Below are 22,136 nucleotides of genomic sequence, written 5' to 3' on the forward strand. Positions count from 1 at the left end.
CCTGCCTCTGCCACCCGAGAATAACTAATGATAATTGGGACTCAGACCTCCTGCCAGTGCCTTGCCTCGCCTCGCTGTCTAAGGCAGAACCCCACAAAGGCCCGGGGAAGAAGCATATTCCCTCATTTCCTCTGTGTGTTGTGGCGAGTATAGTGACCACAGTCCGCACAGCCGATACTTAGTCTGTGGAAGGCAAAAGAGGGATTGGTGGGGGGACGTTCTCCTTTTCTTGTTTCTTCCCCTGAGTTTCACCTGTGTAGCAGCTGATCCTCACCAGTTTTTAGGTTTTACTTTTTTTTATTCTTATTTTTGAAGGTTTCACTTTTTAAAAAGAGGGTCTAGATTCTTGGAAAAAGAAATGGGGCATCATTTCCTCTAAGTCCTGATGGGAACATCTGGTTGGCTGAGCTCAGACCACTTGTCCTCTTCCAGGCTGCCCAGGATGATAGAGAATCAAGGATCTACCTTTTAGGAGACAGAGCCCTGTCTTACTGTGATTGATATCCACACGCAGGAAGGGGAAATCTTGTGTATGGCAGGCAGACGGTCAATGTGCAGTACACTTCCTGAACAGATCACATGGTTCATTTTGGGGAGAACCTGTCCAGGGGCCCATATCCGTGAGAGATTATTTATTTATAGTTATTTTGGGGGTGGAGCAGAGGGAAAGAGAGAGAGAGAAAGATCTCAAGCAGACTCCACTCCCAGCCTGTGAGCCAGATGTGAGGCCTGATCCCACAACCGTGAGATCATGGCTGAAATCAAGAGTCCAAAACTTAACAGATTGAGCCCTCCAGGCGCCCCCGGTGAGAGATCGTTAAAACAGTGACTACAGATTTTTTTCGGAACAACGTGGCGTAGGGACGCTCTCTGAATATTTTGCTTGGTTACTCAATTTGGTAGTTTCACTCTGTGGGGCTAATACGCTCACTTTCAAAGGTCTTGAACAGTACCCTGATTGTTTTTTCTAGTTACGGTTTAAATAAAGGGTCTAGATTTACTTGTCGATAAAATACAGGATTTTGACTGTTTGTTAGTGATTCAGAATTTGAGTGTATCATACATGAGAATGGTGTTGACACAAAAAGAAGAAGGCTGAGAACCTTTGGACTAGAGCAAAGATTGGCAAACTTTATGTGTAAAGGGCCAAATAATAAACATGTTAGGCGCTGCAGATCACGTGGTTTCTGTTGCAATTACTGTTTGCCTTGTAGGTTGAAAGCAGCTATGAATGATGTGTTGCTGAATTGCATACGGTGTTCCAATAAAAGCTTACTTACAAAAATAGGTAGTAGCTGTGTGTAAACCTGGCGACTCACAGACCTGTACCCCTGGGGATAAAAATATATGTTTATAAAAAATAAAATAAAATAAAATAAAAAAAATAGGTAGTAGCCAAATTTGGACAGAAATAGGTGGCAGACCCTTCTTGCCCTGTGGACTGAAATTCGCTGGCCCTTGGCTAGGTAATTGACTAGAACCCTATTCAAGCTAATGTTCTGTATTGTTTCTAATCCAAGTTTCAGGTTCCTGGAAGAGAGAAAATAGTGAGAATGCTAAGTAAGAGAGCAACAGTCTGGTTGCTGTGTAAGTGAAAGGCGTAAGAATTCTAGTAGATACCTGTAATCTTGCTCTCAGGAAAAGTGCTCCCTTATGGAAATGGAATGAATGCTTAGCACCACGCTTGGCCTTCCAGGGAGAGTCCGCAGGTGGCAGCATCGACCTTGCTCGTCCTGCCAGGCTAATCTTCCCCTTGGTCTTCAGGGTTGCATTGTTCTTGATCCGGTCAGACTATGTGGACATCTTTTGTTCTCTTGGTTCTGCTCATTGTGACACATGTAAACTGCAGCTTTGCAAAAAGGATTTGTCCGTGTTCTAAACGTGAGCAGAAGGGAGGTGACTGTAGGAAATGTAAGAATAATAAAAACGGGCCGAGAGTTCTTGTCTTAGCTTATTTCCTAGGATTTCGAATCATGGTTCTTTCCATCTCCATCTGTATGTTCCGTATGCGGGGGGAGAAAATACCCTCTTGCTTTCTGCCTCAGTAGGTGTGGTCTTTGTCGAAGCACAGGTTCATCCATGTTGAGAGTCGTTCTTACTTCCTTCTGGGAATTCCAGTTGTTTTCTGCTGCCACTGTTGCTGTAGCTGTGTCTTGCTGCATTACTTAAAAATGTTTTTATTTCTTTGGTGTTAGGGGATGAGATTGCTTTCTTCAGAAAAAGCCTTTTCGGGGCGCCTGGGTGACTCAGTGGGTTGAGCCGCTGCCTTCGGCTCAGGTCATGATCTCAGGGTCCTGGGATCGAGTCCCGCATCGGGCTCTCTGCTCGGCAGGGAGCCTGCTTCCCTCTCTCTCTCTCTCTCTCTCCCTCCCTCTCTGTCTACTTGTGATCTCTCTCTGTAAAAAAAAAAAATAAAATCTTTAAAAAAAAAAAAAAAAAAAAAAGAAAAAGCCTTTTCAACCACAAACTTTTTTCCCCCACGCTTGCATGAATTTACACCTGGGCTGGGATTCCCAGCAGTTTTCCCTTTGGGACCTCACTGCCGGTCATTTTCCCTCCTTTGCTTCGCTCTCACTCACGTTTGATCACTTTTCCCTTCCACACAGACACCGGCACATGTTGCGCTTGCTCCTACATTAAACACACACGTGCGCGCACGCACACACAAATACTTTTTCTTTATCGTAAAAGGTCCCCTTCAAGCATCTGTTCCATATTCGCTCGTTGTGGCCAAAGCTTTTTGAGGTCCCTCTCACTTCCTGTTGACCTGTGTGCCGAGAGAAATCGTTCAGTAAAATAAACTGTAAGGAATAGCATGGCAAACCCATTAGCCTCAGAGCTGGAATTAGCACTTAACATTTGGTCACGTTTGCATCAGGTTTGTCTTTTAAATGAAGGACAGTATTACAGATAAGTTCCCCATTATGCTTTGTGTGATCACAGAACTCTTTTCCAGAGTCTCACACTACCAGGAATTTGATGTGTTTCCAATATATATTTCTGTTACGTATCAATGTCAGGATGTTAAATGAAGAAATACATCTACCTCTATGTATTTGTAACCAATACATAGTATTTATTTCATGCTCCCATGCTTGTCTGTGCAAATGTCATTTTGTATTTTTGCCAGTGGGTCTTTGGTTTAGACTTGTTAGAGTGAGGATAAAAAGAGAAAGACATGTAGATTTTTGCCAGTTACTGTCAGACACAATTTTGTGTAGGATTTGTGCCATTTTGCACTGCCACCACTAGTCAGAGAGAATGCCTGTGTTCCCACACACTCATCCGCAGTACACAGTCACATGTTTTAAGTCTTTGTCAGAAGTAGGAAATTATTCATAGTTTACTTTAAAGTATCTTTTATTTAAAAAAAGACCTGTTGTGGGAAAAATTTCAGCTTAAAAATAATTGCATAGTTCCTGTATGTCCCATCATCTGGTTACAGCAGTATGAAATCATGGCCAGTCGGATTTCGTCTGTTTTCCACCTTCTCACTCCTTCTGTCCCGGTAAAACACTCTTTAACTCCCCATTCCCCTGTCCCCTGGCACCCACCAGTCTACTTTCTGTCTTTATGATTTCTGCTACTCTTGGGACTTCATATAAGAGTACTCATTTGCCGTTTGTCTTTCTGTGAATGCCTTATTTCACGTAGCAGAGTGTTAAGGTCCGTGCGTGTTGTAGCAGGTGTCAGAATTTCCAAGACTAAATAATACCCCATTGTACGGCTAGACCACGTTTCATTTATCCGTGTATGCGCTGATGGACACTTCAGTTGCTTTCACCTTTTGGTGGTTGTGAAGAGTGCTGCCGTGAACATGGGTGTATGCATACCTCTGCAAACCTGTGTTTTTAGTTCTTTTTTAAGTATACCCAGACGTGGAATTGCCACAGCAGTCATTGGGTTTAGGGCCCATCCTAATCCAGTCTGACCTCATCCTAACAATTTTATCTGTAATGATCCTGTTTCTAAATAAGGTTGCATTGTGAGGTTCTGGTGAACAGGTTCCTGGCACAGAGCTCCTAAAACCCTTTGAGTTTATTGTCTTTTGTATGCTAATGAACGACTCACTGTTGGTGGGGGGTAACCTAGGTCGCTTCAGGCTGGGGCCAGTTGCCTGAAAAACCAGCCACGTGTTTAATGGGTGACAGTTTTCAGCCTCAACCTCATTTCCTGGGAGGTAGGAGATGGGCTGGAGATGGAGTTCTGTCATCTTTGGTCAGTGGTTTACCAGGCATGCTTATCTAATGAGACCTCCGTAAACATCCCTCAGTGAAGGGATTTGGGATAGCTTCCCACATGCCTGTGTTGGGAGGGTGGCATACCCTTGCCATGGCGACAGAGGCTTTTGCGCTTGGACCCTTCCTAGCTTCATCCTACTTACATCTGGCTCTCCATTTTTATACTTGATAGTAAACTGTCACAGTATCATGTTAGCCTGGGTTCTGTGAGGGGTTCTGTAAGTTGTTCAATTGAATTATTTAGCCTGGGGGATAGAATTATGGGTAACCGGGGCACCCCGTTTGCAGCTGACCATCTGAAGTGGGGCAGTCTCCTGAGACGGAGCCCTTAACCTCTGTGCTAACCCCGGATTATGAGGGATTAGCAATTACGGGATTATGGGATTGCTCAACATCTGCCTCGTGTCTGAAAATCGGACTGTTCAGTCCTGTACGGTCAGCAAGTCAGACTTGCTTTTAGTATTAACAAAGGATGACTGGTGTGCAATAAGACCGATGCAGCGTCTTAAAAACCAAACCCGTTGCTTTTTACCCATCCCCAACCCCAAAATAAACCAGCACATTTATCAGTCAATTCACATCCCACTAATATTCAGGATTCAAAATACCGATGTTTTCGTTGACTTCTCTTTGATCCTTGTCATTTAGTGGACGTGACTTGGAGTTTCTTAATGGACAGATTCTGGGGCACTTAATTTCAGCTCCGGTCATAGTCTCAGGGTTGGGATTGAGCCCTGAATTGGGTTCCACACTCAGTGGGGAGTCTGCTTGAGTTTCTCTCTCTCCCTCTGTCCCTGCCTCTGCTCACACTTCTCTCTCTGCCTCTCTAAAATAAATAAATCTTTAAAAAAATAGATTCTGATTGATCCACTGTCTTATTTTCCTACCTATTTACTGTGATGCTAGCCAGGATTTTTTGTTTTTTTTAATTACTTGGTTTGTAGTTCTGTGTTGTTCAGACCATTGTTCATCTGTTATTGGTTCAGTCACTGCTGCTTTTCGCTGCTGGGTAATTTTTCTAAACTGCTGTCGTGTTGCATCTTAAGTGTAGGTAGGTGTCTCACAGTGATTCTTCAGTGATACCCCAAGTCTACCCTTTTTTTTTTTTTTTAAAGATTTTATTTGTTTATTTGACAGGCAGAGATCACAAGTAGGCAGAGAGGCAGGCAGAGAAGTGTGGGGGGGGGAGGAGCAGGCTCCCTGCTGAGCAGAGAGCCCGATGCAGGGTTCAATCCCAGGACCCTGGGATCATGACCTGAGCTGAAGGCAGAGGCTTTAACCCACTGAGCCACCCAGGTGCCCCTCAAGTCTGCCTTTTCAGCATTTATTTTAACTGTTGCTTCTCTCCCTGAACGGCTGTTTCAAACCTGAGGAACTAGTCACAGTCTTCTGGGCTTACACGGCACTTTTCACCCTCTCTGCTGTCTTCCCTGTATGCCCATCTGCTTGTCAAAAATCAAGTCATTGCTCAGCCTTCCTCCCTGTTACTGTAACATCAAGCTTCCCTTTCCCCAGCCCCGTTCATGCTGTATGTGCTTTTGGGGGGGCTTGGAAATTAACCTCAAGATATCTCTTGGGCTGAATAAAGTTTTACTTGAATTTCAGTCATCCCATTGATTTTACTTCTTTTTTTTTTTTTCTTTTTTAAAGATAGATATTTAAGTAGGCTGCATGCCCAGCATGGAGCCCAGTGTAGGGCTTGAACTCCTGACCCTGAGATCAAGGCCTGAGCTGAGATCAGGAGTTGTATGCTTAACCGACTGAGTCACAAGGCACCCCTTCAGTGGCTTTTTCTGCTGATAAATTTAAATAGTATGAAACGTCATACTTCATTAAAAACATTGTACAGTCCTGTTTAAAGTTTGCACACTGTATGTTCAAATGTGTGCATAGATAAACATTTAAAATGATGTTTGTTTGATGTTATGATTGTTACTTTTTGTTGTTGCTGTTTTTGAGAGCGAGCCCTAGCCAAGGATGGGGGAGAGGGAGAGAGAGACTCTTAAGTAGGCTCTGTGCCCACCATAGAGCCTGATGTGGGGTTTGATGTGACCCTGAGATCATGACCTGAGCAGAAGTCAGATCTGACCCACCCTGGTGTCCTATTATTTCTGATCAGAGAAACCTGGGGTGATTTCAGTACCATCTTGGTACCTTTTAGGATTTCCAAGAAGTTTTTATAATTGTATGTTATTTTAGTACGGACAGGTTGTTTCTCTAAGAAAGACAATAGGTTCTGTAAAAATGTAAGGAAAAAGTACAGAAGACAATCTGTGATTCCATACAGAGAGATAACTGCCATTAGGGTTTTGCTTATATCCTTCCAGACACACATACATGTACACATTTTGCATATAAAGTGGCACGCTGTACTGCATGGTGTTGGGCGTTGTTAGATTATTTATTTATTTTTTTAAAAAGGTTTTATTTATTTATTTGACAGGACAGAGAGATCACAAGTAGTGAGAGAGGCAGGCAGAGAGAGAGGAGGAAGCAGGCTCCCTGCTGAGCAGAGAGCCTGATGTGGGGCTCAATCCCAGGACTCTGGGATCATGTCCTGAGCTGAAGGCAGAGGCTTTAACCCACTGAGCCACCCAGGTGCCCCGGTTGTTAGATTATTCTGGACATTTTTCCATGTCAGAAATACAGCAATTCTAGTGATAGTTCTTACTCTGCCTCGTATATAACTGCAAGACTGTATTTTAATTTACCTCTCTGCTTCGTTGGGTGTTTGCTTGATTTCTACTTTTTCCTGCTGATAAAACATTCCTTGGTGAGCTTCCTTGTCCATATCGTCTATGCTCGCTGATTGGATGACAACAGCTTTCAAAGTCTTTTTAAAGAGTCCCCCAAGACTATTCCCCAAGGGTCCCCCAGGAGTGTTTGTGAAGGCTGTTTTCATAAGAGTCTAAGACCTGATGATGTGCCTTTTTTACTGTGCGCACATTTGCATCAGTGTTGCAAAAGCGATGGTGAGTCAGTTTGTTTCTTTAGCTTGACTGAAGGCAGTGACCACAAACTGTTAGAAGCCAGGCTACATAGAAAAAAACAAGAGTTTGTTTAGGAAGATCCTTGATGAAGCAGTAAAAGTTACTACTTTCATTAACTCTTGACCCTGAAGTACATTTGAAAAAATAATACTCTTTGGGGCACGTGGGTGGCTCAGTTGGTTAAGCGTCCAACTCTCGATTTCAGCTCAGGTCATGATCTCAGGATTGTGAGATCAAGCCCTGCTTCTTGGGCTCTTTGCTGGGTGGAGAGGCTCTGTGGATTCTCCTCCTCCTCTGGCTCTCCCCATCTCCCTCCCTCTTAAAAAAAAAAAAAGAAGGTTTGTGACAAAATGGGAAGTATGCATAAGGTGTTTCTTAGGGAAAGTACTGTTCTGATTGATTTGAGAGCTGAATATGCTATTTGTTGTTTTTTTTCATAGAACACCAGTTTTATTTGAAAAGACAACTGACGAAACTAGGATTATTCAGACTGTAGTATTTGGCACATGTTTTCTTGTAAGTGATGTGAGTCTGTCTATTCAAGGAAACAGCTGGCAGTATTGATTGCCAATGAGAAAATCCAAGCTTTCGAGCAAAAATTAGCATTTTGGAGAAGTTGTATTTGCTATGGTGAACTTGAAACCATCCCATTATGTTAAAGATTTTCCTGAAGAGATTGGTGGTGCTTTAAACAAACGTAATTTTTGATACTGAATAAGAAAGGTATCCACATTTGAAAGAACAACATAACTCAGTGAACCAGTATTTTCAAGATGTTATACAGCCTCGTGTTAAAAGATATATTAAGAATGAGAGACGTACCAGTGCATTTTAACAGGTGGGAGTATGAAATGTACATTGATAAGGGTTCAGACTCTGCATTGCAAATAGCCTTTGAGAAACCACTGCTTGTTGAGTGTTGGTATAATATTAAGAACATCTGAAATGATCTGAAAACACTTAATGCTCTTTAACAACTTCACATATTTTTGGAATTGGATTTCTTTCATGCACTTCACTCAGAACAATTTATTGCAAGAGATTGAATGCAGAAGCAAATGTAAAAATCAAGCTGTCTTCTGCAAAGACATTAAAGAGTTTTGCAAAACAAAAATTTTCTTTTTTTAAATACAGTTTTCAGTAAGAATATGTTACGTTAACATGTAATGGGTTTATTGTTTCTTTTACAACAATTTGTGAATAAAATATTTTAAAAATGTCTTGGTTTTAATTTCTGATCCAGTAAATTTTGAAACCTACGAGTCATGTACATTTTTTTAAATTAAAAAAAATTGAGTATAATCAATAAAATGTTAGGTTTCAAGGTTACACCATAGTAATTTGACAGCTCTGTACCTATACCTGTAACCCTTATGCTGTGCTCACAAGTTTAGCTCTCATCTGTCACCGTGCAGTGCTATTGCAGTATCATTAATTGTATTGGCAGTGCTTCCTGTGTACATTTTAAAAGCATTTTACCCTGACCATTCTCTTTAAAATTGTAAGCAATCTGGTTAGCGCCTTCCACTCCCCTCCTTCTTGTTTTCTGTATATGTTTGTGGGGTTTTTGTTTGTCTCTGCCTGTTAGACTGTAACCTACACGTGGTGGAAATTTTTATCTTGTACACCCTGTATATTAGGTGTTTAGAACAACGCCAGGCATACATTAGGTGCCCAAGTAATTGTTGAATGAAGAATATGGGTTTCATGACCTCGGTTCTGCATAGTTTGTGCTTAACTTTCAATAATCCTTAGTTTGGAATGATTTCATAGCCAATTTTCTTGGACATTTTATGGGGATCTCTCCTTTGGAGAAGTATTTATTTTAACTGTTTTTACATAATCCAGGTTTCTAATTTTGACTTTTGTGGATTTAACTGCAGGAAGTACTTACATAGCAAGATAACAGTTAACTTTTCTTCTGGAGTATGATGGATTGTGGTCAACTGGGGGCAGGGATTCCCAGCTCTAGCTGTTACCACAATTACTGGGAAGCTTTAAAAAAACAAACATGAAAAATAGAGCCCACTGAATCAGACTCAGCGTGGGACCAGGGATTGTATAATTTTTAACAAGGTTTCTAGGTGACTGTTACCTTGGCCATAAGGGTTTTCTGTCCTTAGCAGAATTGGCTGTATGGCAGTATCTGCCAAGGGCAATTGTGACCATTAATACCTTCACTGTGAACTGATGTGAAAGAAGCCATGAGCAGACCTTTTTGCTTATAAAATGCTGGAACTTTGTGTTCATGTTGTCAGCTAGGTACTCTGTTTTCATGAAGTATGTAATCTGGGGGAGGAAGGAAAACCAACACAGAAACTAACAGGAAACTAACCACAGAAACTTCAGTTACTTTATTTATTTATTTATTTATTTATTTTTAAAGATTTTTATTTATTTATTTGAGATGGAGAGCATGAGAGAGAGCACGAGTGCATGAGCGGTGGGGAGGGGGAGAAGGAGAGGGAGAGGGAAAAGCAGGGCTCTCTGCTGAGCAGGGAGCCTGACTTGGGACTTGATCCCAGGATCCTGGGAGCATGACCTGAGCCAAAGGCAGATGCTTAACTGCCTGAGCCACCCAGACACCCCCAGAAACTTGAATTAGTTGCTTACATTTAAAAACTAAGGAACAATCCATAATTTTGTCTTCTCTTGAAAAGCTGGGATTCTGCCTTCACTGGGCCTGCACTCCCTGTTAATATGGTAATGCTCCTGTCTTTAAACTAGGTAAAGTCCTGCTAATTTGACATAATGCCTACCTAGTCTGCTTTGCTCATTTATATTCCCCTGTGTACTTCCTGTAGACATTTGAGTTTTTCATCCCTGAACAAAGTTTCTTAATTATCTTTTTAAAAAGCTGATTCCATTGAAGTGTAATTGACACGCAGGAGATTGAGTATCTTTGAAACACGTAATTTCGTAAGTTTGGATATCTGTATACATCCGTGGAACCACAACCGGTCAGCGTAATGATTGTGCCATTGTCAGAAGTGTCTTCGTGTCCTTTCTAATTCCTGCCTCCTGTCTGTCCCCGAGCAAATGCTGTTACTGATGTAACCGTACCATTTTATAAAAAGGAATCTGAGAGTGTGTGTTCTCTTTTTTTTGTCTGGCTTCTCTCAGCATAATTATTTTGAAGGCCATCCATGCTGTTAAGTGTATATCAGTATTTAAGTCTCCTTTATTGCTGAGTAGAATTGTACCTGGGGATATTCCATAGTTTGTTGATCTGTTTGCCTGTTGATGCACATTTGAATTGTTTATACAGTTTTGGGCTTTTATCAATATTGTGCCTGTGAACATTTGTGTACAAGCCTTAGCCTGGACTTAAATTTCTTTTTCTTCTTGGGTAGTTACATAGGTGTGGAATGGCTGAATCATGTAGTTGGGGTATATTTAACTTTTTAAGAGACTGCCAGACTGGGGCACCTGGGTGACTCAGTTGGTTAAGTGTCTGCCTTTGGCTCAGGTCATGATCCCCAGGTTCTGGGATTGAGCCCTGCGTTGGGCTCCCTGCTCAGCGGGGAGTCTGCTTCTCCATCTCCCTCTGCTGTGCCCCTGTTTTTGCTCTTGCTTGCTCTCTCTCTCTCAAATAAAATCTTAAACTGCCAAACTGTTTTATTAGGTGGTTGTATCACTTCACATTCCTGTCAGCAGAGTATGAGCTCTGTTGCTCTACATCCTTGATAACACTTGGTATAGTAGGTCTTAAATTTTAGCCATTCTCGTAGATATGTCCTGGTGTATTGTTGTGGCTTTAATTTACATTTTCCTAATGACAGTGTAAAGTTGAGAATCTTTTCATACGCTCTTTGTCATAACATCCATGGTTTTTGGTGCAGTCTTGATTTAAGTATTTTTCCCATTAAGGATGCTTGGGTAGCTCTCTTGGTTAAGCTTCTGAATCTTGGTTTCAGCTCGGGTCATGATCTCAGGGTGGTTGGGTCCCTGTGTCCAGGCTCTTTGAGGAGTCAGCCTGAGATTCTTTCCCCTTCTTTTCTCTACCCCTCTGCGCCTCCTGACTTGCTTGTGGCTTTCTGTCTCTAAAACAAATAAAATCTTAAAAAAAATTTTTTTCCCTTTAGAAAAAGTTGGGTTTTTAATGTTGAGTTTGAGAGTTTTTAGTATTTTCTCCAAATATGCATCATTTAATAGATGTATACTTTGCAAAGACTGTTAGTTTGGCTTGTCTTCATTTTCTTAATGATGACTTCTGGAGGATAGAAGTTTTAAATTTTGATGAAGTTCAGATTGTCATTTTGTTTTTTTATTGATTGTGCTTTTGCTGTCACCAGTGTCCTTGCCTAACCCAGGGACCACAACGATTTTCTTCTGTGTTTTTATAAGGAATGGATCCAGGTTCACTTTTTTCCCCTTCTTTCTTTCCTTCTCTCTCCCCTCCCCCCCCCCCCCCCCCCTTTTTTCCCCATACGGTGATCCAGTTCTTCTAGTACCATTCGAAAAGGCTTTTCTTTGAATCTTTGTAAAATATCAGGTGTCCACATATGTCCTGGACAGGATCATCTATTCCATTGGTCTGTTTGTCTATTTTTATACCAATACCACTGTTTTCATTATTATAGCTTTCTAATAATTCTTAAAATTAGACAATGTTAGTTTTCTAACATGCTCCTTTTTTTAGAATTGTTTTGGTTATTTTAGGTCCGTTGTATTTCAACATGAATTTTAGAATCACTTTTTTCATTTCTATAGAAAAGTGGCTGGGATTTTAATTGGGATTACATTGAATCTATAGATCAATTTAGGGAGAAATTGACATTTCAGTAATAATGAGTCTTGACTCATGAACAGGATCTCTTGATGTGAAAACAAAGGCAAAAGAAACGTGGAAAAAATTAAATCTCCTTACAACTTTCAGCCCATTGGCAAGTCCTTGGGACAGGCAGAGTGACCGTCCTCCAGGAAGCCAACTGCCTCCAAATTAATACTTTGCAAGAGGCAGAAGGCAACCTTAGCTTGACATTAGCCCGACCTCCAGGATCCTGTAAAAATCCCTTTAGAAACTTCCTTTATCTCTGCGCCCCTCTCATGTGTGTTAGCAATCATCCTCCAAGCACGTGGGCACCGGTACACATCCGAAGGGTCTCACGACTATGGTTTTACTGGACAGCAGTAAATGACCCTTTCCTAACAACAGCTAGCCCCTTGGGCCCTCGAAACCTTGCTTCCACCTTCCTTAGAGACTTACGCTGTCCCCCACCCCCTCCCGACTTGCACGTATGTAATTGGCCACTGTTCACAACCCCAGTGCAGCTCTTTGTGCAGGCGGGTCCTGTCCTGTGCTCTAATAAGACCATGCTTTTTGCACTGAAGATATCGCAAGAATTTTCTCTTGACCGTTTGCTCCCGAACCCCAACATTTCATATCATCACTTCATTTGCTTAAGTATTTCTGTTGCCATAATTTCATAGTTCTTAATGTACCGGTTTTTCATATCTTTTATCAAGTTTGTTCCTAGTATTCCATGTTTTTTATGTTACTGCAGAGTTTTGTTTATTAATTCAGTTTCCAATTAGTCATTACTTGTATGTAGAAAAACTTGATTTTTTGGTATTGATCGTACGTTTCACAACCTTGCTCGCTTCACTTAGTAGTTTCAGTACTTCTTGAAAATACATTCCATATGATTTTTTAAGAAGTTGATCACCGCTATGATTAAAAACAGTTTTACTTGTTCCTTTTCAGTCTAGATTCCTTTTATTTCTTTGTCTTGTCTGGTTGCACGTGTAGAACTTGCAGTACAGTGCTAAAGTGGTAGGAGTGACAGTCATAACCTTGTTCCTGATCCCAGGTTGAAAACATTCAGTCTTTACCTCTGCTCTTAGTATGGTAAGAGGGTTTTTTTTTTTTTTTTTTTTAAAGATTTTTATTTATTTGACAGAGATCACAAGTAGGCAGAGAGGTAGGCAGAGAGAGAGGAGGAAGCAGGCTCCCCGCCGAGCAGAGAGCCCGATGCGGGGCTCGATCCCAGGACCCTGAGATCACGACTGGAGCCGAAGGCAGAGGCTTAACCCACTGAGCCACCCAGGTGCCCCGTATTTGATTTTTTTAAACATTTATTAATTTTTGAATGTTAAACGAACTTTTCATTCTTGGGATAAACCCATGTGGTAATGATCCATATTGTCCTTTTAATGTGTTACTGCATTTTGTATGCTGATTTTGTAAAAGGAATTTTACATGTGTGTTTGTGAGAGATAGTGGTCTTATTTTGTATTCTTTTGTCCTTGTCTAGTTTTATACCGGTCTGATAGAAAGAGTTTGAAAGTGTTTTTCAAGTTTCAATTTATCTCTTCTAATCTTTATTATTCCTTTTGCCGTCTTACTGCTTAATTTGCTTTTCTTTTTCTAGTTTCTCAAGATTTAGAGTAGGAATGTTGATTCAAGGTCTTTCTTCGTTAGTATAGGCATTTACAGCCATAGATTGCCCTCCTACTACTGCTTTTGCTGCATCTCATAAACTTTGGTATGTTGTAGTTTTGTGTTCCTTTGTGTCAGGGTACTTTCTTATTTCCGTAGTTATTTCTTTTTTGATTTCTTGATTGAAGAAGTGTGTGTTGTATAATTTCCACATATTTGTGAATTTTCCAGTATTCTTTCTATTAATTGATTTCTAGTTTTACTATATTTTAGTCAGGGACTGGACTAAAGGCTGAGAACAGGAAACCTGTTCAGTGGAAAGCCCATCTCCATCTTCCAGGAACAAGATCCCACAACATCAGAGGGGCTGATGCTGGAGCCGGGTAGGTTCTAAAGTCCTCTGGGGACATGGAGAAGGCTGGCACTCACTTGAAGAATGGAGCCGAGAGGCTCGTCATCTCGACCTCCTTCGCTGAAGCCCTCATGTTTGTGATGGGCATGAATCATGAGAAGTACGACGACTCCCTCAAGACTGTCAGCAACGCCTCCTGTACCACCAGCTGCTTGGCCACTCTGGCCAAGACTATCTGTGACCGTGGATGGCCCCTCTGGGAAGCTGTGGCGTAATGGCCGAGGGGCTGCCCAGAGCAGAGAGCATCATCCGTGCTTCCTCTGGCACCACCAAGGCTGCAGCCAAGGTCCTCCCTGAGCTAGCTGAGGGAGCAGCTCCCTGGCATGCCCTTGCATGTCTCCTCCCCCGGTGTGTCAGCCATGGATCTGAACCACCGCCTGCAGAAAGCCGCCAGGTAGGACCACATCAAGGTGGTGGTGAAGCGGGCACTGGAGAGCCCGCCCCCTCAAGGGCACCTTGGGCTCCACTGAAGACCAGGTTGTCTCCTGCAGCTCTAACAGTGAGGTCCACTCTTCCACATTCAGTGCCGGGGCGGGCACTGTTCTCAATGACCACTTCGTCATGCTCCATTCCTAGTACGACAGGGAATTTGACCAGAGCAACTGAGCAGTGGACCTTACGGTCTACATAGCCTCCAAGGAAGAGCAGCCCCCCGGACCACTAGCCCTAGCAGGGGCACAAGATGAAGAGAGAGGCCCTGCTGGAGTCCTTGCCCAACTCATCCCCCAACACGCTGAGACTCTCCTGCCCTCCCCACAGTTTCCATCCCAGGCCCCTGAAGCAGGGGAGGGGCTTAGGGGGACCTACCTCATCACGTACCACTGTCAAGTACACAGTACCGAAATGAATAAATGCGATACGGAAATTCCATGTACAGCTATTACAAATGCCGGGACACCTGGGGGGCTCAGTCGGTTGAGCGTCTGACTCTTGGTTTCACCTCAGGTCATGATCTCAGGGTTGTGAGATGGAGCCCTGTATCTGGCTCCAGCCTGGGCACAGAGCCTGCTTAAGATTCTCACTCTCCCTCTGCCCCCCCACTTGTGTGCGTTTGCACACACGGGCATGTTCTCCCCACCGCCCCCCCACCAAAAAGTTTTAAAAAGTCTGAGTAGGGCTATTGAAAGCTACTGAACACTACTGGGAAGTGTTAGCTCAGGGAGGACCTTGGCTGCAGCCTTGGTGGTGCCAGAGGAAGCACGGATGATGCTCTCTGCTCTGGGCAGCCCCTCGGCCATTACGCCACAGCTTCCCAGAGGGGCCATCCATGGTCACAGATAGTCTTGGCCAGAGTGGCCAAGCAGCTGGTGGTACAGGAGGCGTTGCTGACAGTCTTGAGGGAGTCGTCGTACTTCTCATGATTCATGCCCATCACAAACATGAGGGCTTCAGCGAAGGAGGTCGAGATGACGAGCCTCTCGGCTCCATTCTTCAAGTGAGTGCCAGCCTTCTCCATGTCCCCAGAGGACTTTAGAACCTACCCGGCTCCAGCATCAGCCCCTCTGATGTTGTGGGATCTTGTTCCTGGAAGATGGAGAAGGGCTTTCCACTGAACACAGGTTTCCTGTTCTCAGCCTGGATTGTGGCATTGAATTTGCCACGGGTGGCCTCCTACTGGAACATGTAGACCTTCACCGTTGTGTCTCAGGTGCAAGCGGCACTGCACAGAAGTGGCCCTCTGTCAAATAGGAAGGAGCAGAGAGCCAAAACTTTTACGTTTTAAAATGTTATGTCAGGGGGCGCCTGGGTGGCTCAGTGGGTTAAAGCCTCTGCCTTTGGCTCAGGTCATGATCCCAGGGTCCTGGGATCGAGCCCCGCATCGGGCTCTCTGCACAGCAGGGAGCCTGCTTCCCTCTCTCTCTCTGCCTGCCTCTCTGCCTACTTGTGATCCCTGTCTGTCAAATAAATAAATAAATAATCTTAAAAAAAAATGTTACGTCAGGAATCCTTAAAATAAAAACGTTGTTTCAGTACAGATCTTCCTCATCTTACTGAGTTATATCCTGATAAGCTTGCCGCAACTCGAAAATGCTATAATTCAAACATGTGTGGACCTAACCTGCTTAACATTGTATTATAGTTCAGCCTGGCCTGTTTAAGGCAAAATCATGTAATGTAACACAAAGCCTGTTTTATAATAAAGTGTTAGCTGTGTTTTGTGACGTATTGCATATATTGTGCTGGTGTGAACGGTGTGAATATATTGTACCGAAAGTGACAAACAGAACGGTTGTGCGGGGACAGATGGTTGTTCTTGTATTGCTTGTTTACCCTCATGATCCCTTGCCTACTGGGAGCTGTGGCTGTTGCTGTTCCCTGCCCAGCATTATGAGAAAGAACTGTACTGCACATTGCCAGCTCGGGGAAAAGACCCACATTGGTAATTCGAAGTATGGTTTTCACTGAATGCATGTTGCTTTTGCAGCATTGCAGAGTTGAAAATCACAAGTTAAACCATTGTTAAGTCAGGGGCCATCAGTATTAGAACATCTGTGTCTGTTTTACTTTAATAAGACTGACTTATGGCCTCTCTTTCACAGATGATGACTTCGACCAGTTTGATAAGCCTGGCGCAGAGCGATCTTGGAGAAGAAGAGCCGCTGACGAGGACTGGGACAGGTACAGAACGACTGGTTCTTGTAGTTCGTGCTGATTTCTCTCATTCTGCCGCTTGGCTCTCAGAGATTTTTCTTTTTTTTAAATTAAGATTTTATGTTTACGTAACCTCCACACCCAGTGTGGGGCTCAAACTCAAAACCTGAAGATCGAGTGTCGCTGCTCCACACACTGAGCCAGCCAGGCGTCCCGGCTCCACAGAGATCTTTCCTGAGGACGGTATATTGGCTCTCTGATGCTCTTTTCCAAGTGGGCCTGTCCCTGCTGTGCTGATGTGAGTACAGGGGCAGGTCTTCCAGGTAGGAAGGTAAGGCCTTTCTGGTAGGCTCCAGTTCCAGGCCTGTATTGTCTATAGGGCCCTGTTGTCCCTTCTGTCTCTGTGTTTTTAGGCAGTGGTGGTACTGATTTGGTGGATCCCCAGAGCTGTCATTGCCAGAGTTCTTTTGTTCTGTGGCCTGCCTAATATTTGGCTAGACTTTAAAATTTTTCCCAATTTTGTATGTGTATAATAGTCTCTCACTATAATTTTAAATTTTTATTTCTCTGATTACTAGTGAACATGGAAATGTCTTTAGGGATACACACATATGCAGTAAAGGGCTAAAAACATTCACAGTAGTGATAAATGTCAGTTCTGTATAGTGATTACTGCTGGTGAGGCGCTCTAGTAGGAGTTAGAGGGATGAGTACTGGCAGAAGTACGTGGGGCATAGTCCAGGTGGTGGGGTTCTCAAATGAGGATTATTCTCTACACTTTTGTCTAAGATTTATTTATTTTAGAGAGCTCGGGGGAGGGGCAGAGGAAGAAGGAGAGAGAGAATCTTCAGCAGGCTCCATGCTCAGTGCGGGCCCCACACAGGGCTTGATCTTATGACCCTGAGATCACGACCTTAGTGGAAAGCAAGAGTTGGACACTTAACCGACTGTACCACCCAGGCGCTCCTACATATTACTTAAGATTTTAAATAATGTGTTGAAAATGTAAAAAATTACCTTGTAGTTGCAGTCAGAAAATTTAATAATAAAGGTAAACAGTACTGAATAAAGAACAGTGACCTTGTGCAGTTAAAAAAAAATTACCTCATTGCCATTTGAAAACTGTGATGCCCCAGGAGTTTTACAGAATCATCTACATTAGGGGGAGAGGAACAAGATGGTGGAGGAGTAGGTGATCTAAATTTCGTCTGGTCCCAGGAATTCAGCGAGTTATCAAACCATTCTGAACACCTACAAACTCAGCAGGAGATAGAAGAAAAGAATAGCAGCAATTCTATGAACAGAAAAGCGACCACTTTGTGGAAGGTAGGAGGTGCTGAGAAGTGAATCCCAAATGATATATGGAAGATAGACTGCCGGGGGAGGGAACCTCCATCAGCCAGTGCCCAGCAAGCAGTGGAGCAGCGGAGTGCTTGGAGATTTTAGAAGTGTGCTCCAGTGAGGGATGTCGCTCCAGTGGCTAAGCGGGGGGTGGAACTCTTGCTGGGACAGTGTGGTCTCAGGTCTGTTGGGGTCACAGAAAGACCGGGGTGCCTAAAGGCTGCAGAAGATGGAGCTGAGGAGGGGCCTCTCAGCTCGGGGTTACCTTAAACCATGACCTGAGGCGCAGTCGGGCCACTGCTCTTCGAGCACGGACCTAACAAGCAGCAGATCTGGGGAGACTCCCCTTCCTCCCCCGGAGGGAGCAGTACAGGGGCGCACTGCAGGAATCTGCTGGGTTTGGAGACTCCAAACGGGGCTGTGCGCCAGAGATAGAAACGCTCAGTCACAGGCTGGGTGAGCACAGAGTGCAGCCGGAGACCAGGGAAATGGGAGTGATTGACCGCTTTTTGCTGAGGGCTCACTGAGGAGCGGGGCCCTGAGTTCTCAGCTCCTTCGTGGCTGGAGATTGGGAGGCCACCATTTCATTACCTCGAAATGCTGTACAGAAAGCTTGCAGGGAACAGAAGCTACCGAAAGCAAACCCAAGCAGATGACTTAGCCTGGCCCCTGGCGAGGGTGGTGCAGTTCCCCCTCGTGCAAAGACATTTGAGAATCACTACAGTAGGTCCCTCCCCAGAAGATCAGCAAGAACATCCAGCCGAGACCAAGTTTACTGATCAGTGAGAACTGCACAGTTGTGGTGCTCGGGGGTACAGTGCATGGAACTCATGGCTTCTCCCTGACGATTCTTGAGTCTTTCAAAGTTAATTTTTAAAATTTTCTTCAATTTTTTCTTTTTCTACTTTTTTTTTGAAATTTTCTTCTTTCCTTTTTCAACTGACAGCTTACAATTCCTTTTTAAAAATCTTTTTTAATTTTATTTTTTATAGTCATACTCTATCCCTTCATTGTATTTGACCTTGTTTTTCGTGTAATGTAAGTTTTCTTTTTTTAAAATTGTGGGATGCAGTTTCTTCTAACGATCAAAATACAACCAAAATCTAGTGTGTGTCTCTGTTCTATTCACCAGCCTGATCATATTCCGCCCCCCTTCCCTTCCTTTCGCCCCGGTTTTGGGTCTCTTCTAATTTGTTTAGTGTATTTTTTTCTGGGGTCGTTGTTACCCTTTTAGCATTTTGTTCTCTCATTCATCTGTTTTCTGGACAAAATGACAAAATGGAAAAACTCATCTCAAAGAACAAGAGGTAGTACTGACTGCCAGGGCCCTAATCAATATGGGCATTAGTAAGATGTCAGAAGTAGAGCTCAGAATGATGATCATAAACATACTAGCTGGGCTTGAAAAAAGCATAGAAGATACTAGAGAACCCTTTCTGGAGAAATAAAAGAACTAAAATCTAACCAGGTTGAAATCAGAAAGGTTATTAATGAGGTGCAATCAAAAATGGAGGCTCTAACTACTAGGGTAAATGAGGTAGAAGACAGAATTAGTGATATAGAAGACCAAATGATGGAGAGTTAGGAAACTGAGAAAAAGATAAACTACCAGTAGATCATGAGGGGAGAATTCAAGAGATAAGGGATACTATAAGATGAAACAATAGTAGAATAATTGGGATCCCAAAACAAGAAGAAAGAGGGGCAGAAGGTATATTGGAGCAAATTATAGCAGAGAACTTCCCTAATTTGAGGAAGGAAACAGGTATCAAAATCCAGGAGGCACAGAGAACACTCACCCCCCCAAATTAGTAAAAATAGGTCAACACCCTGTTATCTAATAGTAGAGCTTACAGGTCTCAGAGAAAAAGAGAAAATCCTGAAAGCAGCTCCAGACAAGAGGCCTGTAACCCGCAACGGTAGAAATATCTATTAGATTGGCAGCAGAACTATCCAGAGACCTGGCAAGCCAGAAAGGACTGGCCTGATATATTCAGAGCACTAAGTGAGAAATATGTGCGGCCAAGAATACTATATCCAGCTCGGCTGTCATTGAAGATAAAAGGAGAGAGAAAAAATTTCCAGGAGAAGCAAAAACTAAAAGAATTTGCGAACATTAAGCCAGCCCTACACGAAATAATTGAAAGGGGTCTACTAAGCAAAGAGGGAGCCTAAAACTACCGTAGACCAGAAAGGAACAAACACGGTATACAGTAATAGTCACCTTACAGGCAATACAATGTCAGTAAATTCATGTCTTTTAGTAGTTACCCTGAATGGAAATGGGCTAAATGCCCCAATCAGATGACACAGAGTATCAGATTGGATAAAAAAAAAAAACAAGACCCATCGATACGCCGTCTGCAAGAGACTCATTGTAGACCCAAAGACACCTCCAGATTTAAAGTGAGGGGGTGGAAAACCATTTACCGTGCTAGTGAACATCAAGAGAAAGCTGGGGTGGCAATCCTTATATCAGAAAAATTAGATTTTAAACCAAAGACTATAGTAATAGATGAGGAAGGACACTATATCATACTTAAAGGGTCTTATCTAACAAGAAGATCTAACAGTTTTAAATATCTATGCCCCTAACATGGGGGCAGCCAATTATATAAGCCAATTAATAACAAAATCAAAGAAACACATGACAATACTACAGTAATAGTAGGGGACTTTAACACACCCCTCACCAAAATGGGCAGATGATTTAAGCAAAAGATCAACAAGGAATAAAGGCTTTAAATGACACATTGGACCAGGTGGACATCACAGATATATTCAGAACATTGTTCCCAAAGCAACAGAATACACATTCTTCTCTAGTGCACCTGGAACATTCTCCAGAATAGATCACATCCTGGATCACAAGTCAGGTCTCAACTGATACCAAAAGATTGGGATCATTCCCTGCATATTTTCAGACCACAATGCTCTGAAGCTGGAACTCAGTCACAAGAGGAAAATTGGAAGAACTCAAGTACATGGAGGCTAAAGAGCATCCTACTAAAGAATGTATGGGTCAACCAGGAAATCAAAGAAGAATTAAAAAAATCTGTGGAAACAAATGAAAATGAAAACACAACTGTTCAAAATTTGGGGGGTACAGCAAAGGTGGTCCTAAGATAGCAATACAGGCCTTTCTCAAGAAACAAGAAAGGTCTCAAGTATACAACCTAAGCCTACACCTAAAGGAGCTGGAGACAGAACAACAAAGAAAGCCTAAACCCAGCAGGAGAAGAGGAATAACGATCAGAGCAGAAATCATTGAAATAGAAACCAAAAGAACAGTTGAACAAATAATGAAACTAGTAGGAGCTGGTTCTTTAAAAGAATTAATAATAATAATAATTAATAACAAGTCTGGCCAGACTTGTTAAAAAGAAAAGAGAAAGGACCCAAATTAATAAAATCATGAATGAAAGAGGAGCGATCACAACCAACACCAAAGAAATACAATTATAAGAACATATTATGAGCAACTATACACCAGCAAATTTGACAATCTGGAAGAAATGGATGCATTCCTAGAGACAAATAAACTAGCAAAACTGAATCAGGAAGAAGTAGAAAACCTGAACAGACCCATAACCAGTAAGGAAATTGAAGCAGTCATCAAAAATCACCCAACAAACAAGTGCCTTCCCAGGGGAATTCTACCAAACATTTAAAGAAGAATTAATACTTACTCTCCTGAAACTGTTCCAAAAAAGTAGAAATGGAAGGAAAACTTCCAAACTCATTTTATGAGGCCAGAATTACATTGATCCCAAACCCAGACAAAGACCCCACCAAAAAGTGTTACAGACCAATATCCCTGATGATCATGGATGCAGAAATTCTCACTACTAGCCATTGGGATCCAGCAGTACATTAAAAGGATTATTCACTATGGCCAAGTGGGATTTTTTCCCCTGGGCTGCAAGGTTGGTTTAGCATTTGCAAATTAGTGTATTTACAATAACGTTAATAAAAGAAAGAACAAGAACCATATGATACGCTCAATAGATGCAGAAAAGCATTTGACAAAGTACAGCATCCTTTCTTGATCAAAACTCTTCCCAGTGTAGGGATAGAGGATACAAACCTTAATATCATCAAAGCCATCTATGAAAAACCCACAGTGAATATCATTCTCAATGGGGAAAAACTGAGTGCTTTCCCCCCTAAGGTCACAG

The 22,136-nt window shown here is 42.6% G+C and overlaps 1 protein-coding gene across 1 annotated transcript in view; it reads left to right on the forward strand.

Annotated features, from left to right (window-relative positions):
• Positions 1-22,136, forward strand: part of LOC111154334 (RNA binding motif protein 33) — a 131,728-nt gene that overhangs the window by 6,465 nt on the left and 103,127 nt on the right. The window contains exon 2 of the mRNA XM_022513883.1: positions 16,566-16,644. Coding sequence (XP_022369591.1) covers positions 16,566-16,644 — 79 coding nt within the window. The remainder of the gene's footprint in view (positions 1-16,565; positions 16,645-22,136) is intronic.

Source organism: Enhydra lutris, unplaced genomic scaffold (assembly GCF_002288905.1).
Source record: "Enhydra lutris kenyoni isolate GAN:26980312 unplaced genomic scaffold, ASM228890v2 scaffoldscaffold37, whole genome shotgun sequence".
NCBI lineage: Eukaryota > Metazoa > Chordata > Mammalia > Carnivora > Mustelidae > Enhydra > Enhydra lutris.